The sequence below is a fragment of the Acomys russatus genome, chromosome 1, assembly GCF_903995435.1.
Source record: "Acomys russatus chromosome 1, mAcoRus1.1, whole genome shotgun sequence".
NCBI classification, from domain to species: domain Eukaryota; kingdom Metazoa; phylum Chordata; class Mammalia; order Rodentia; family Muridae; genus Acomys; species Acomys russatus.
This window is the reverse complement of record NC_067137.1, coordinates 15,053,349-15,070,801: the sequence shown is the minus strand read 5'-3', so window position 1 is coordinate 15,070,801 and position 17,453 is coordinate 15,053,349. Positions and strand designations below refer to the sequence as shown.

General features: G+C 41.7%; 1 protein-coding gene across 1 annotated transcript in view; it reads right to left on the bottom strand.

The window, feature by feature from the left end:
- Positions 1 to 12,891, bottom strand: part of Strn (striatin) — a 92,325-nt gene extending 79,434 nt beyond the window's left edge. The window contains exon 1 of the mRNA XM_051166615.1: positions 12,543 to 12,891. Within this exon, the coding sequence (XP_051022572.1) occupies positions 12,543 to 12,776 (234 nt within the window). The 5' untranslated portion in view covers positions 12,777 to 12,891. The remainder of the gene's footprint in view (positions 1 to 12,542) is intronic.
- Positions 12,892 to 17,453: the final 4,562 nt, after the last annotated feature.

The following is a 17,453-nucleotide window of genomic DNA, read 5'->3' as shown; positions in this document are numbered from 1 at the left end:
TGACAGGAATGCAGATAGGGCTTGCTTCAAATAGCTCTTTCTAGTGGAAGTCACAAGGTAGAAATACTTAGCAGCAAAGGTAATAGATAAAGTATTATTTGCCTAATAACAGTGTGTATGCAATGCATTTACTACAGTCACAGAAAACATAAATATCAAAGATGTCTGAGACATATGACCTGCTTTTAAGAATAGAATTTTGCTGGAAGCTAGAATAAACTCACATACACGTGTTCATGTTGATACATAGTTTGTAATACTGCAAATATGAGATTTATTCAATTAAGAAAAATTTACTGAGCAACTAGTATGTACCAGTCCCTCTGCTGGACCTTAAAAAAATAAAGACTTCTCTTCTATAACTCAAAGTCTAGTGAAAGAACACACACACAAAGTGAGACAGCACGACTGCTGCTCTACTACTGATCTCTGTCAACTAGCTTTATAGATTAACCAGTATTTTTTAAAATTGTTTTGGTAAAACACTGTCCAAAGCCCACAGCATGTTAAATAAAAGTTAAGATTTTTTAGTGTTTATTAGTAATAGTCATTCTTTATAGTTCCTCTATATACTTTGGTTTCCACAGAATTGTATATGTTTATCAAAAGTCAACTGGGCAGGGCCTGGTGGTGTAAGCCTTTAGATCCAGCACTCCAGAGACAGAGGCAAGCAGATCTCTGAGTTCAAAGCAAGTCTGGTCTACAGAGTGAATTCCAGGACATCAAGGGCTACCTTGTCTCAAAAAAACAAAAACAAAAACAAAAAAAACACAAAACCCCAGGCTGGGCGTGGTGGCGCACACCTTTAATCCCAGCACTTGGGAGGCAGAAGCAGGAGAATCGTGGTGAGTTCCAGGCCAGCCTGGTCTACAAAGTGAGTCCAGAACAGCCAAGGCTACACAGAGAAACCCTGTCTCGAAAAACTAAAAAACAAATAAACAAAACAAACAAAACACCTGTCTCAAAATAACAAAACAAACAAACAAAGGTGAACTGGTTTTCCTGTCAAAAATGTTTATTTGTTATTGTTCAATTGTGTTTAACTGAATAACTTACCTAGAAAAAGAATGAGAGAAGGGAAGGAAAGGGAAGGCAGGAAGAAAACAGGGGTGGGTAGATGGATAGGAGGATTCTGGGAAAGCAAAAAAAAAAAAAAAAGAACCACTAAGAATAATGTTATCAAAACAATTGTGTGAGAAACAACTGTATAACACTAAAGAAAGGGCCACAAAAATCCCAAGATGTTTTCATTTAGTGTGCTTTACAGAAGGGAAAACCAAAACCAGAAATTATAAGTAGTATATTATAGTTGTGGCTTATTCAGGAATGACAACACAGAACTCTAACTGATATTATTTTTATGTGTGGTGTTTTGCCTGCATGAATGCCTATGCACCACATGCATGCAGTGCTCTCAGAGGCCAGAAGACTCCCTGGAACTGGAGTTACAGATGGTTGGGAGCCACCACGTGGGTGCTGAGAATCAGTTCATGGTTCTCTGCTAGAGTAGCCAGTGCTCTTAACCACTGAGCCACCTTTCTAGCCCCACTGAGCCACCTTTCTAGCCCCACTGAGCCACCTTTCTAGCCCCACTGAGCCACCTTTCTAGCCCCACTGACCCACCTTTCTAGCCCCACTGACCCACCTTTCTAGCCCCACTGACCCACCTTTCTAGCCCCACTGACCCACCTTTCTAGCCCCACTGACCCACCTTTCTAGCCCCACTGACCCACCTTTCTAGCCCCACTGACCCACCTTTCTAGCCCCACTGAGCCACTTTTCTATCCCCTTTAGCTGGTATTCTTTAAAACAAGTGACAGGTAAGTAAACCTGGTCTTACACCAATGAATAACTATACAAACATATTTTAACTTAAAAAAATTTTTTAAAGATTTATTTATTTATTATTATGAGGTGCTCTGCCTGCACATACACCTGCAGGCCAGAAGAGGGCATCAGATCCCATTATAGATGGTATGGTTGTGAGCTACCATGTGGTTGCTGGGAATTGAACTCAGGACCTCTAGAAGAGCAGACAGTGTTCTTAACTGCTGAGCCATCTCTCCAGCCCAACTTAAAATTTTTAAGATGTATTTTAAACATCTTTTCTAGCAGCATGATCATCCACCAGTCTGGGCAGTATTAACTGATTTTGGTTTATATTCATTCCCAAGGTGCACAAAAGCCAAATAGGCTTTCCCAGAGAACATAACTGAATCTCGGTGATGATCAGAATTTAGTAGGCAGAACATTCCTATACACTGACCAAGAAGAAGGATGAAAGAAAATAAAAATGTCTGAATCCTTCCTCCTCCTTAACTATGCCCAGAACTATGATCAGCTTTTTCCTATGGCTAACATTTACCCTTTCTCAATGTTTTGCCCATTGATTGGGGAATAATTAATACCATCTCTACACAGTTTTATAAGAGTAAAATAAATTTTAAGTGTGAAGTGCTTAGCAATGTATCTGACACATGGTATGCAATAAACAACATCTTTACTGCTTATAGAGGGTGATAAAGACAGCAAGCAAAGCAGTGTGCTGAGTTACTGAGAGGACGGTGCCTTCCTTGACTAACCCTATTCTTTCAAGTTCATTAAGTGTGCTGACCCAGATCTCCAGGCTCCTCCTTGTCACTCCTCTCAGCTTTATAGGAATCCACATTCCTCAGGAGCAGGTTTGGGTTGTGCCTATAATTTAAGCTCCTTTGCTCACTGCACAACCTTCTCATTTAGAAAGCATAAGCAAAACAAACAAACAAAAAAAATGAGAACAATTGACACTGTGCTGTACTTTTCCATCAAGTCAAACTGGTATCACCTTGTGGAATCTGACGTCATGTTTATTTCTCCAAAGTAGATATACTGGTATTGGGTCCAATTTCTATCACATGCAAATAAGTGCTAATGGCGCCTGTGTGATCAGTGGTGAGACATTCCCTCTGGCCCTTGTTTGGAAAGAGTCTATCTAATGTATTTATGCCAAGAATGTGTTTGCCACACCCAAAATACCTACTCCATCAAACTTACTCAATACCTTCCAAGCTTCGCCTTCTTTGGCTCCTACCTAGTCGCTTGCTTCCCATCCCACTTCATCTCCTGAACAAAGTGCTCCTTTTTAGTACCGCCTCCAGCTTAGTATACAATAAAATTTCCTTCTAAACACATCAATATTTTTTAATATCCATCATCTTGTTCAGATAAAGTTATGTAATAAAAGTTAAACCCAATTACCTTTAGTTTCTACATGAACACAAATACACAGTTGGCATATTTATTATTCTGTCCTCACACGGCATACATAAAACCGGCTAAGAGAAAACTTAATAAGCAAAACACTATACAAAATCTGAAGTCTGACCAACACATACAAACTACACCATACTACATATACCAAATCTAACTAAACTACTAGCCTTGGAACAAATTCAAAGGCTCTAAATTTGAAAATTTTTAAAGAAAATATGAGCTTTATTTCACTACACAAAATATAAAACAGTTAGCTTCATCTCCAACACTACATACATACCAGGGATGACAGCATACACCTGCAATCCCAGCACTCAGTAGGGAAGGCAGGGGTCGGAAAATAAAGGCCATCCTCCACCACATAGAGATCAGCCTATGCCGTGTGTGTGTGTGTGTGTGTGTGTGTGTGTGTGTGTGTGTGTAAATAACATACTTAAGTACTACTGAAGAACACAACTTGTTTAAGACTTGAGTCCCTAACTATATCATGTGTTCAGTATATCGTTAGTTGTCCAAGATGAAGAGAAAAAACTTCTCAAGTGATGAGAATTTAAATTGTAACAACCATTCAAATCATATGTAATCATAAATCTTTTCATTCACTTTGTTCTTTGAAACCAGAAGCAACTACACAGAGAAAACAATGTAATAGGAGGCTTTGGTACAGCAAACGGCCCTGGGCTAGGGACTAAGGCTCAGTTCACACTAAGTCTACACCAATTGAGACTACTTCTAACTTTCCTTAAAAGACAAAATATTCTTAGTCTAAACAAGGGGGGCAAGGGCTGGAGAGATGGCTCAGCCGTTAAAGGCTAGGCTCACAACCAAAAATATAAAAGAAGGGGGGCAAAAATAAGTAGAAACACAGGGTTGGGAAAGAAGCTCTATAATTGTACAACTACAAACGCCTAAATAAAACATTCAGAGTGTTATACTAACACCCTGAAGAGTTACAAATGTGTACAGTATTCCTCCTGTTCACCAGGGCTACAGATTTCTCTCTTTCCCTTTTCCATCAGCTTCCTCACCTGGCCTGCTCTCTGTGCCCAATGGACACAAGCCTAGCACTATCTACTACTGCTGTCTCTGGCCTGTCCATTAACATCAACACCTTGTTTATAGTTCTCAAACCACTATATACAGGGCAAAGAGAATATAGTAGCTACTATGGCAACTAAATCCCTTAAACTGCTGACTTCTAACAACATGTTAAATAGATAAAATGAACTAATCCATTCTGTCCAGAGACATCTCAACCAAGCAGCGCTAACCACTTGTCAGACTGAACCATCAGCATGCAGCTGCCGTATTAGATGCTTCACTTTTATCACGAGCAGACTCTCGCAGGCATGGCCAATGTGTTAGTGGAAATCAGAAGACAGCGCTCAGGAGCTGGGTCTCCCCGTACACCATGCGGTTCCAGAAATCAAACTCCAGTTGACAGGCTTGGAACCAGGTTACCTTTACAGGTAGTTATCTCACTTGCCCATATTTTTAACTATCCTGCTTGGTTGCATGCTATAATCAACATATCAACCAAATAAAAAAGAAGCCTATGAAAACTGAAAAGCTTAAGTGAGAGGAGCTGTCTGCCTCTAAGGCCCACATTTACAACTGTCAACTTATGATGGTCAAAGATTGCGTCATTATTTGCAGAGGCAACCCAGGTAAGAATCTCCAAGGATACCAAGGGCAAGCTTGTTTGGTTTTTTTGTTTTTTTAATGGCCTAAAATTGAAACTTGGACACCATTAGCAGAATACATAAATCAAAAAGCATAGCTGTATCAAGCTGCAAAAGGAAATCTATCCAGAGTATTTGGTCTTTCAGACACTTCTCAAAGACCACAAAGTTAAGAGTCTTGTTTTAAATTCTGCCTAAAGGACAAATATTTTGGTGGAAAACTGTGGGTCTTGCCCTACCAGTAGAATTCAAAGAAATGTGAACAGAGAGATTGAAATTTGGGTGTGATGGTGCATAACCCCAGCCCTCAGCAGGTGGAGGCAGGAGTCTGAGGCAAGCCTGGGCTACAGAGCAAGACCTGGTATCAAAGAAAAAGCAAAACAGCAAAAAAAGAAAGTTCAGGATTAACAGGCATATAAGGAAGTGCTTTGAGTATTATTTTCCCAAGATCCGTATTGAGGACATTCTTTCAGCAACTTCTTCCACTGAAAACAACTAAAAATTCTGGCCAAAATATTATTATACTTTCTTTAAGAAACATAAAACTGACAAAATATCAAAAAACTATTTGGTCAAAATTAAAGAGAATATCAGAACCCACTGAGGTAAGAGAATAATGGAAAAAAACCAAACAAACAAAACCCAGGCCCATCCAGACTAGACATCTGATAGGTGACACACTCCACATTTATATAAGACACTTACAGGTTTATAACCAGTAGGCACAGACAGTGAGTATATCTGTTCTCAAATATATTTACAACTCAGTTCTCATCAGATGAGCAGTCCAAATGTCTCAGGCAATGACTTTTGTTTAAAGTAGCACTAGTAATGCCTTCAATTACTAGTAATCTACCAAAAAGAAAGAAAGAAAAAGCAAAACCTTTGAAAATTCAGATTACTCTTATACTTTCCAAGGACGGTGAGCAGCACACCAAGATAAGTCAAAAATACAAAGGAACAAGTTATTGTGAGCAAGGAGCAACAGGAACAGTCCACCTCAGACCTACGAACTATGGAGACACAACTTAAAAGTGACACACAGTAGGGTTAAAAAAAGTCATCCTGGAAGTATCTGAAAAGAACAAGACATCAAAGAACAAAACAAGAGCCAGACTGTGAAAGGAGCCAAAATGAACGTCAACACGATCTACACTAACTCACCACGTAACTGTAACAGGCTGAAATGAACTGAAGAGGGAAATGATGGGCTGAAAGATGTATTAGATCTCATTAGCCAGAAGAGAAGGGTGGGAATATAAAGATGTATTAGATCTCATTAGCCAGAAGAAAAGGGTGGGAATATAAAGATGGAACAAGTAGAGAAGAAAGAGAAGGAAGGCTTAAGATACACGCATGCATAAGTCAGAAATCAACGGGGAGAAAAAATGCAACAGAGAGTCTATCTAAAGAAATTATATAGTTGGATATTCTGTAAGATAATGAGATTTAAAGAGCATAACAAAATTCAAAAAAGAAACCCATACTCTCAAAAAATCAATGAAAAACAAAGTACCAAAGACAGAGGAAAAATATAATTGTACCTAACAAACCAGAAAGCAGCAAAACACAGTAAAATCTCCAAAAAATGTTTTAGATAAAAAGAAAAACAGTAAGTATCAGTAAGACTGGATATGTCACAAGGTTTTAAGAACACACAGAGAGGCTGAGCTCAGCTTAGTGGTAGAAGGTGGGCTTAGCTTAGCATGTGCCAAGCCCTGGGTTAAATCTAAAGGAAGAGGACAGAAGAGGAGGAGGGAGAGGTGGCAGAGGAGGTAAAGAATCTGAAAAGACTTAAAAAAGAAAAAGCCTGTCAAAATATCTCGAGAAAAAGTGACAGGGCTTATACAAAACCTACTTCATTCTTGGTCATTTAACCTCTCTTGTTACTTAAAAAGTTTGGAGTTACTTCCAAAGTTCATTCCACCTCAAAGATCACTCTGTCATTATATATTTCAGTCAGTGGGAGGTGATTCAAATGATAATAGGCTAGCGCCTAAAAATAAAATGCTAGCTATCATCAGAAAGAACAATGGAAATTAACAGAAATTATATCTCAATCTATAAAAAGCCATCCATATACTGAATACCAACACATGTTGAAAACTGCCAAACTTCTTTAAACATACTGTGTGTGTGTGTGTGTGTGAGAGAGAGAGAGAGAGGCGCGGTGGGGGGAGGGGAGGACACACGGGACACAAACCAGACAGGGGGATAGAAAAAGGCTAAGCATTTATCTTCAATCTTTGTTATATATTAGAACCACAAAAAAACTGCTTAAAAACGCTAATGCTAGGGACATAATTTCTATGATTTTGCTTTAATTTGTCTGGATTAGACCCAGAGAACAAGTTCCCCAGATTATTCTAAGATTCCCATTAAAGTCGAAAAACACTGGACTAACATTACAAATAAAAAGATGTATTTTAAAAGAGTAAGTACCCCTGTAACCTTTCTAAAAGTATAACTGAACATTATGAAATTATCAAGGATATAAATAGAATTAAAAACTTATTCACAAAATGATATAAAGATGGTTCATTTGTTCCAAGCTTAAAAGCAGTTTAAATAAAAAGATGAAACAGATGGTTAGTTTTATAAAATGGTTGTAAATGTACAATTTGTTATCCAAGATGTAATGCAAAGGTGACTGTAGTCACTAAAGTTTAGCCCCTACCATTCATTCCTGGCTTCAGTGCCAGCACCAGACCCTAAATATTAGACAGCATGGACTGAGGAAGGTGCCATGCCATCATGCTCTGGCTTAAAATGAGTTATGTCTGAAGATCATGCTTTTCTCAGAGGCAATAAACAGGAGTAAAATTCACGGATTTGCTACTCAGCACTTACTTGACCTACACACCGGGCACACACTAGGTACTTTAAAGTACTTATATTCTCACAAGGTAATCTATTGTTCTTACCTGACATAGGAGGAAATTAAGGCTCTGAGAGGGTATGCTTTTGGCAAAATGTTTGTTTTGGGTTTGGGTTTTTTTTTTTTAGGCGGGGTGTTCAAAACAAGGTTTCTCTGTATAACCTTGGCTGTCCCAGAACTCACTCTGTAGACCAGGCTAGCCTTGAACTCCAAGATCTGTCTGTCTCTGCCTCCTAAGGGCTAGGATTAAAGGCGTGCATCCCCACTGCCTGGCAGCAAATATGTTTTATAGGCATAGACTATAATAGTAAGTTTAGAGTATAGATTTATTAACAGGTCTATGTCATGGTTGCATTTCATGCATAGAAAATAATTACTGCAATTAACAACAAAAATCCTTTCTAAAGTTCTTTCATCTAAATGCTCAGGAAATGTCAGCTACCTTAAGGTGTTCAGTAGCGATGCCTTTGAATTGTTTTCGCTCCGCTTTTCCTCACACCTCACATTCTACCCCTTGCTCATCTAGCTAGCTGTGTTCTTCTTGTTTTCTGAATCTTCTACTATATTTTGATGATACATCAACAAAACGTATACGCAGGAAACCTCACCATTACCACCCATTTTCAACTCAGGCCTCAATTAATTAAAATAGCTTCCTAAATACTCTCCCTGCTTCTTCTACCACCTCCCCGAGCCTATTCTTAATTACTGCCAAGGGTTCCTTTTAGATGCTGCCCGCCACAAACATTCCCACAGTTGTTTTCTTGGTACTGGGTACTGAACCTAGAGCCTTGCAATATTCTGGGCAAACACTGCCGCTGATCTGTGATCCCGTCCTCTTTTACTTAGTGAAGCTAGCCTCACTAAGTAGTCCATGTTGTCCTTGAATTTACTCTGTAGCCCAGTCTGGCCTTGAACTTGTGATCTTTCTCCCTAAGCTTGCCAAGTGACTGAGATTACAGGCCTGTGCCATCAGACTCAGCCAAAATTCAAAGTCTTTAAACTGGGCAGGGTCCAATCTCTCCCTCTGGCATCTTCCACTCCTCCTCCACTCCAGCCACTGCCTCCCTCATGGTTGCTCCTCTAAGCATCCTCTCTTATTCTGGCTGTTTTAACTCTTTCTGTACCTCAGGTATGGCCTTGGAAGGTGTTAGGTCAAGTAACAGTCTGCCTAAAAAGACTTACTTCCTACCCCTAAACCAGAGCATGCACTACTCTGCAACACAGCAGGAATTCATCACTGCTTATCTGACCCTATGATTTCAATTTCATGAGATAAGATCTTGTATCTTCTCCATGCCTTGAACAGGATCTGGCATGAAATATGTACTTGAAAAATATTTGCTAAATGAAATACAAATCATTAGTGCCAAAACCCAGATTCATAAACACTCCAGCACAGAGCCTCTACACCACACGGCACTCCCAGGTAGATATCAGCGCCCCTCCACGGCTACATGTACAGCATCATATGACACTTTACATATGACACTTTACATATGATACTTCATTTACATGCTTGCTTCTTGTAAGCCATTTTCAAATGACTAAACCCAAGGCTCTTATTACTTATAATTCTCCACATTTGCTGCTCAGTCTTCTCCCATGCTGCTCTAAGAAAGCCAATCTCCCTCTCAATGACAGTCCAGTCTACCTACTGTTTATGTACTGCCATGCTAATTAGGATGCATGCTTCTTCTGGGTCTCCAGCACCATATCTCAGACAAGGAAAATATTCTCAAATATTATTTGTATTCTTTCTTCAAGTCTTTTCTCAAACACAAAACTCAGTAATACTTTGATATTCTCTATTCCTTCAGGAATCACCAATTCTCATAGAGTGGGGGGAGGATCCATTAACATAGGAAAGGAGGAAATAAGGGATTAAGAAAAAAAATGATAGGATGTGACTACTTTCTCACTCCCAGCATCTAAAGGAGGGAGGAAGTGACAAAGGCTGCCCAGACAGATGAGAACTTAAGATTGCCTTTCACAACTCAGGCCTGGCAACTTCAAAAAGCAAGACTGACAGGTTCCAGCAAATGAGACTGAACCTTAAAGGCACTTCTGTTGACTTTGGTGTTAATGGCTTTGAGAGAGAGAGAGATATTTAAAATTTAAAAGGACACAGACAGACGCATGTGTCACCACAAGTCATTTAACTCTTTTGCTTTGTATTGTTCTCTAGGAGAAGCCCAATGACACAAAATGGAGAGTCAAATTTAATTTAGACCTAAAGTATATGGGTTTTTATAATTTAATTCTATTATTAAATGGTACAAAGACCATACATTATTGCAAACCCTCCAATAATAATAATACTTATGATATTTATAAAACATTCTATCATTTTTTAAAACTTTCTCTCAAACATTTAATTTCATTGTAGCATACATCAAAAGATGTTGTAAAAAAAAATTAAGTAGTGCCAGGTGTAGCAGCACACGCCTTTATTCCCAGCACTCCGGAGGCAGAGGCAGGAGGATATCTGTGAGTTCGAGGCCACCCTGGTCTACAAAGCAAGTCCAGGACAGCCAAGGCTACACAGGGAAACCCTGCCTGTCTCGAAAAACCAAAAAAGAAAAAGAAAGAAGGAAGGAAGGAAGGAAGAATAGTGTCCTTAAATATAAGCAACAATAGGAAACTTAGCTGAAGTTAATTTGGATGTGTGTACAAACATTAAAGACTAGTTAAATTTACAGATAAATTGTAACCAAGCCTCATTCTATTGAATGAACAAAGGTAGGGTGGTCTGAAAATCCCCAAATTCTTACACACAGGAAGGCCAACATTGCTCTGTTGCTTGTTTTTAACCAGAGTAGTGTCATTTGTTTTACATTCCCTAATCTAGAAAATATGCTAAAATAAAAGCGCAAAAAAAAAAAAAAAAAAAAAAAAAAAAAAAAAAGTCATTTCCAGCAACCGGGCATTAGAGTTAGGCCTGCCTTCAACAGTGCCTTGGACCTGAACTCCAAAAGCTCCTTTAAAGAACGCATTGCCAGTAAAGGAGGGTGTCCAGCATCAGACTTTTCTGTGCACTCTCAGTCATTTGGTTGGATGCAAGATCAGTCATCAAGAGAAGACTTACAAATAGACCATATACTCATACGTAACAGTAGATATGAGGGAAAAAAAAATACAAACCATGTTAACTGTAGAAACAGAAGAAGCCATCCAGGCCACTACTTCATTCAGTTGCCCATACCTACTTCCCAGAAGTTGACTACTAAAACAGCTGCTACCACGGGAGTGCATTCTTCTTCTTCCTTTAAGAGGTAACTATGGGCCATATCACAGAGCTATATCCACTGAGTGTTCGCCTTCTGACTAAAACAGAAGCTCCATTAGGGGGGCAGCAGCCCTTTCCGTTTTGTTAAACGGAGTCCGGATACAAGAGGTGGGCATTCAGTGAGCCACGATGAAACTGAAGCCCAGAGAGGTCACAGGATTTCCTCAAGGTCACAGAGCTGGACACAAGCATGGCCTCTAATATCATAGACCTAGTCACTATATAACCTTGCCTGTTTGCTCCTTCTGTGGGCACCTGAACCTCACCAAAGCAGTACGCTTCTGAAAGGGAGTCTCTACAGCAGATTCTGTCTCTTTGTTTTTCTGTGGGGGGGGGGGGCGGAGGGAGGGAGACCAAAAAAGTAACACACTCAAGTGCTTCACAATGACACGAAAGCTGTACGAAATTGTGTTAATAAGCATCCAGGCTTAGCCCACAAAACAGAGAGGCACTACAAGTCACGGCTCTTGAGTTCCTCTGGAAATCAGTGTGTGTGTTGGAAGTTTTATAAACACTCACTGAAAACCTACTCACCAACTCAGAAGGGCCAGTGAAGTTATCAACCTTTCCTCCTCCTCTGCCTCACAACAGCTCCTTTCTGTTCTGCACGCTTTATCTTGCAGATTATGCAAGGAGGCAAAGTAACACTGAAGAAGCCCCTTTAGTTCCTTTTAAAGTACATGTCAATCTTGCAAAACCCCGAACATGGAAAAAAAAAAAAAAAATCAACCCTTTGGAAGTTTTAGACTCTGTGAGAAGGTGTACCATGCCTGCCTCATTATCTGACTCCCATCGGTTAGGTCCTTATTTGAAACCTATGCATCTAAGCCAAATGCGGGAGGGGGTGAAGGGACAGAAAGGGGGGGAGGGGATCAAGAAACATTTTCAGACAAAACAGGAGCTGATAAGCTAGTAACACTCTGGCCCGACATCAGCTTCTCGCGGAAGGCCAGGGCCTCGATGATACAAACTGTGTTGCCTTCCCTGGTCACCTTCCTTGCAGGGAGAGCAGTAGTCAACAACCAAAGCCTTTTGCGGGGAATGTCTCTAGACCTAGGGTGCGTCACGTTCAGCCAGGACGATTGGCTCTGGAGTCTCCCAAAACTACTGTCAACCCACTCAGTAAACCGAAAGGGACAACCCAAGATGTGGCATGGCAAACAGTTGAAATGAGCACAGGAGTTAAGAGTGGGAAACAGCCGACGGAAAGGCGCCGGGAGGGTAAAAGCATCAGGGGAGGGAATGGGAAACAGGCTCGAGGAAGTGGGGCCAGCAAAAGCCAAAGGTGACTGGAGGAATGGGGATGAGATTCTGGAAGTGATGGGCGCGAGGCAAGGGGGAGGGGACGCGAGCGGCCTGGGGGAGGGGGCGAAGGGTCCGGGGCGGGGCAGAAGAGAGAGAAGAGGCGGGATGAAGACCGCCAGGCCGGGAAGGTCTTTACCTGCAGCTCCGCCCGCTCGACCTCCCACTGGGCTCTCTCTACCTCGAAGCGGGCCCATTCGTGCTGCAGGAAGTGCAAGATCCCGGGGAGGCTGTACTGAGCTCGGGCCGCCCCCGCCGCAGCCGCCCCGTCTCCGGCCGCTGCAGCCTCCGCCAGAGGCCCGAGCCCCTTAGCACCGCCAGCACCCGGGTGGTTGTTGCTGAAGAAGACGCCGGGACCCGCCTGCTCGTCCATGGCGGCCGCCCGAACCCCGGAGAGCTCTGCCTAGGCGCCCAGCAGCGGCGGCAAACTGCGGCGGCCAGCTCTGCCTCCTCCCTCCGCCGCTCCCCGCCCACACCCCAGTCAGCAGGGAGCAGCCGCCCGGGCGCGGGGGCCGGGCGAGCCCGTGACGGGCCGGGAAGTGGGTCAACTGCGGCCCGCGGGGCTCGCCGGGAAATGTAGTTCCGGGGCGTGGCGAATGCCGCCTGCCTGTAGTGCAGCGCCTCTCCGAGGCGGGGCTGGAGCCACGCCTTTTCCTGACCACGCCCTCCCCTCTAGGCTGCGCGGGTTTCCTCTTAGGTTACGCGGCCCAACGATGCCCCTCTGGGCGCTCCGCCGCGGGTTCCTTTCACGCGGAAGTTCGCGGGCGGCACTCCCTGTTGCATACTCACACGCGGAAGTTATCACGCCAAGTGCCAACCCCAGCTGCACATACTTTAGGGCTTCCTGGTCGTTTTGTTAAGAAATTGGCTCAAAGCAAGCCATTCGGTCTGTCTGCTTCCTCGTCGCCCATTTGGAGGGTTCATCAGAGCCTGAACACCCCTGGACCACAGGTGGCCATCGCGCCTGTCTTCCTTTCCCTGAGGGGTCCACTTGTTGACAGGGCAGTTTTCTCTCGGGAGGCACTGTGGTCCTCTGTCTTTCTGCTAAGTTTGACCTTTGCACTTTGGGGGGGGGGGGAAGGATGGGGGACGCTCCTTCCAATTTCTACTTCAACTGCCTGAAATATTGGTATTCAAGTCCCTTTCTCTGGAGTAAGCCTGCGGTAAATTCTGCAAAAGTTTTAGATCTCCTGTAACAAGTGCTGTTTGTTCAGTCTCATTTTTCCCCATCTTTGCAGCACAGTTTTCACTCAATTCACTTGAACAAGTATTTTATTGTCAGCAATATTCCGTGCCAGGAATATAAAGATAGATGTCACAGCTCTTGTCATCAAAGGGAGACTGACATATGTGGAGAGTCACAGAGCCCTAACAGCTACACTTAGAAGGAACAAAGTACCTTTTTGCTCCACTGCTTTCCTGAATACCCAGGAACCTCAATCTTCCCACTTGTTGCTTTCCGAATTTCTTGAGCAATTGACCTTTACACCAAAGGCGTGCCAAAATCCTTTCCTTCTATCTAAGAGACTTGCCAGTGTTTTTCCTCCCTGAGCTCCCTAATAACTTATACAAATTCACATTACACCAAGGGGACAAGGGAAGGTGTCTGGAGAATATGTAAGAAATGAAAATGAAATCAAGTATTTAATTGTCACTCTAACAAGGGGTTTGTAATCTTGTTTTGATCTGAATGGCATGGGGGAGGAGGGAGCAAAGAGACAAGCTGGGGGGTGACTTGCAAGGGAAGGGCATCCTGTCCCTGTCCTTTCCCAGCTCCCGGGTCTTCCCATGGCAACTCATGAAAAGGACAGGAAACACATTGTGTCTGCTCTGGTTGCAAATAGCAATGGCATAGCCCTCTTCTCTCAGTTACTGAATGTTTCTCCTTTGTGAATTCATTCTTTATTATCATAAAAAGTTGATCCAGACCTGGCCAAATGCCTTGTGTCATAAATTATTTTGGCTCAAAATGTCCTTTGAGATCCAGCCTGATCCTTTCATTCACGGCAAAGAAACTGAAACCTTGAATGACTGATTATTGCCAAAACTAGCACCTAGATTGCCTGCCTGCTAGTTAGTGACCTTAAAAAAAAAAGACGCGGGGGTGGGAGGGATGAACCAGACATGGTGGCACACTCCAGAGGCAGAACAGGCAGATTTCTGAGTTGGAAACCAACCTATTCTACAGAGTGAGTTCACAACTTCTACAGCTGTAAAGAAAAAAAAAAAATTACTTATCGATCTATTTTACTTTATTTCATTTTTAATTAATTTAATTGAAAATGGGTTGTGAAAATACTTGTGGATTTCACACATGCACATACCACACACACATACTTACACAAAATATAGGTATCTTGGACTATTATGAATACAAACTAGAGCATTTTTCGATTCATAGTCAACTTCATTATGCAATGACTTTTTTGCTTTTGAGTACATGTTTATAATCAAATAGCACTGATGGTCCATATCATGGAAACAGCATTCAATAACTCAAAATATTGTTATAGTAAGATGGTATTATGACACTTACTTTCACTTAAAAATCTGCATGTGGTAATATTTTGTTGACAGTTTAACAAAAACCATTATATTTTTAAAAGTTTGAAGGTTTGTTTGCTTTAAACTGCTTTAATAAGGCTAATAAAGTCCATGTTGGGGGATGGTCTGATGTATTTTGATGCTAATTACTGCTTGCTGTCTCTGACCCACCTTTTGCTTAATAAAAACCCATCCCACCTGGCCAGGGCAGAGGAGATAGGTGGGGCTAGGAGAGAGGAATTCTGGAAAGAGAAAAGAGGAGCCTTGAGGAGGAAGGAGAGAGACCTGAGGAGAAGAGAAGAAAGCCGCCATGGGTTAAATGGAAGAGAAGCACATGGCTGGCGAGGGTGGAGAATCCAGCCCAGATAAAGAACATTTGGGATTATGGATGGGAGGTAACTTGATAGAAGTTATTAGAAGCAGATGGTATGGGATTGAGACAGGGATCCCATGCCTGCCCCACTATGGGAGGTAGTTTAGAGGATTAGTATCTGCCCTGCCCGAGGTTAACTAAGGCTATTTTAAAATATAACACGTGTCTGTGTCTTGATTGATTGCTAGCTGGGCCTATAGATAATACATGTAATTTTTAAAAACAATAATTCCATATTTTCCTCCTATATGAGTTAGATTCTAAAATTAGTGTGGGGAGCATGCACACGTGCATACACGTGTGTGGAAGTCAGAAGATAGCTTATGGAACAGGTTCTCTCCTCTCAGCATGTAGGTCCCTTGGAGTAGAACTCAGGAAACTCAGGATATGTGTTGTCATACTTAGCAACTAATGCCTCTATCCGGTGCACCTTCTCGCTGGTGCAGTTCTCTCACTTTCTTATTAGAGTATAACATTTGTCCCACAAAGCAACTGTGAAGTTACACAAGAGAATGAATTTAAACCTTTAGCATAATACCTACCATATGGTATGTACTGAACAGTCACAGCTCTTTTGACAATATAGTTCACAAGACTGAAATCTACACACACACACACACACACACACACACACACACACACACACACACACACCTGATAAATGCCAGGGCTCTTATAATTAATTTCCCTTTTCCATTCTTTATCCCCAAAGCAAAACTTCAGTAACAGTTGGAATAATCCTAAAACCAACGAGACAAATGCTTAAGTTAACCATTAAGCCTCAAAGAAAACTCATGGTGTTGTTGACTTCCCGATATTTTCATGATACAATAGAGCCCAAGTGACATGAAAAAGAGTTTCTTAGCCGGGCGTGGTGGCACATGCCTTTAATCCCAGCACTCAGGAGGCAGAGGCAGGCAGATCACTGTAGGTTCAAGGCCAGCCTAGACTACAAAGTGAGTCCAGGACAGTCAAGGCTACACAGAAAAACCCTGTCTCGAAAAAAAAAAAAAAAAAAAAAAAAAAAAAAAAAACTTTCTTTTCTGAGCACACAGAGCAACTGTTGAGTTGTAAGCAGCTTAAGGTGAAAATGGGGCCTGCCAGCAGGGTGCTTGGACAGTAGTGTTTGCTTCATTCTGGTTATCTGTGTATGCTTCATAGGATCAGAATTACATTTCTAGAAAATGTTGAATAAAATGGCAATTCATCTGATTTTTTTTTCTGCTTTTCATTACAAATGAGTGGCCATTTTTTCCAAGCTGTACAAAATGACCAGTTATTTGACTTTCAAAGAAAGGCTTCAAATTGAACTCAATGCCTCAGAGCTTAGAGCAGAAAAGGGAAATTGCTTGGGTGGAAAGAAGCCTCCAAAAGGACAAAAAGTACTTTGGGGAAAAGGAACTTGTTATAAACCATTGTTTATTCACCTCTGCTGCCATCTATCTGTCCTGTCCCTCATCTCCGACCCTTTTCCTTCCTGCCTGTCTTCTATCAAGTGGCTTCTTCCTGCATCCAGCTTCCCACAGACTCCCCAAGTGCACTGCTTAGATGTGCAGTCTGCTAATGGCTGCATTGTGGAAGCACATAGCACACACTGAGGACAAAGGAATTCTGCTATCTGGAAATTTCTCTGGACTCCAAACATTAAATCTGCACCAGGAATTTGGGCAATAGCCTATAGTAGTTATTACTGCAACTGCTATTATTTTGGGAGAAATTCGAAGTTGGGAAATCGACTTATAACAAGGAGCACATACTAGTCTTCCAGAGGACCCTATTTCAATTTCCAGCACGCACCTGTAACTCAGGTCCAGAGGGATCCAACACTTCTGACCTGTGTGGACACTTGCACTCACATGCACAGGCACACACACATATTTAAAATTAAATTAAAATTCATTTTATTTAATAATTTTAATTTCTAAATTTGTAGATAGTCTATGAAAGGAGTAATTAAAACAGTAGTATCTTATAGTAGTGATCATTTTGAATCTTAGAATACAAAGCAAACATATTATCTATTTTATTTTACTGGGCAGTTTTTGATACGTCATGAGGAATGATTCTGTGTGTGTGTGTGTGTTGTTGTTGTTGTTGTTATTGTTGTTGTTTGAGACAGGGCTTCTCTGTGTA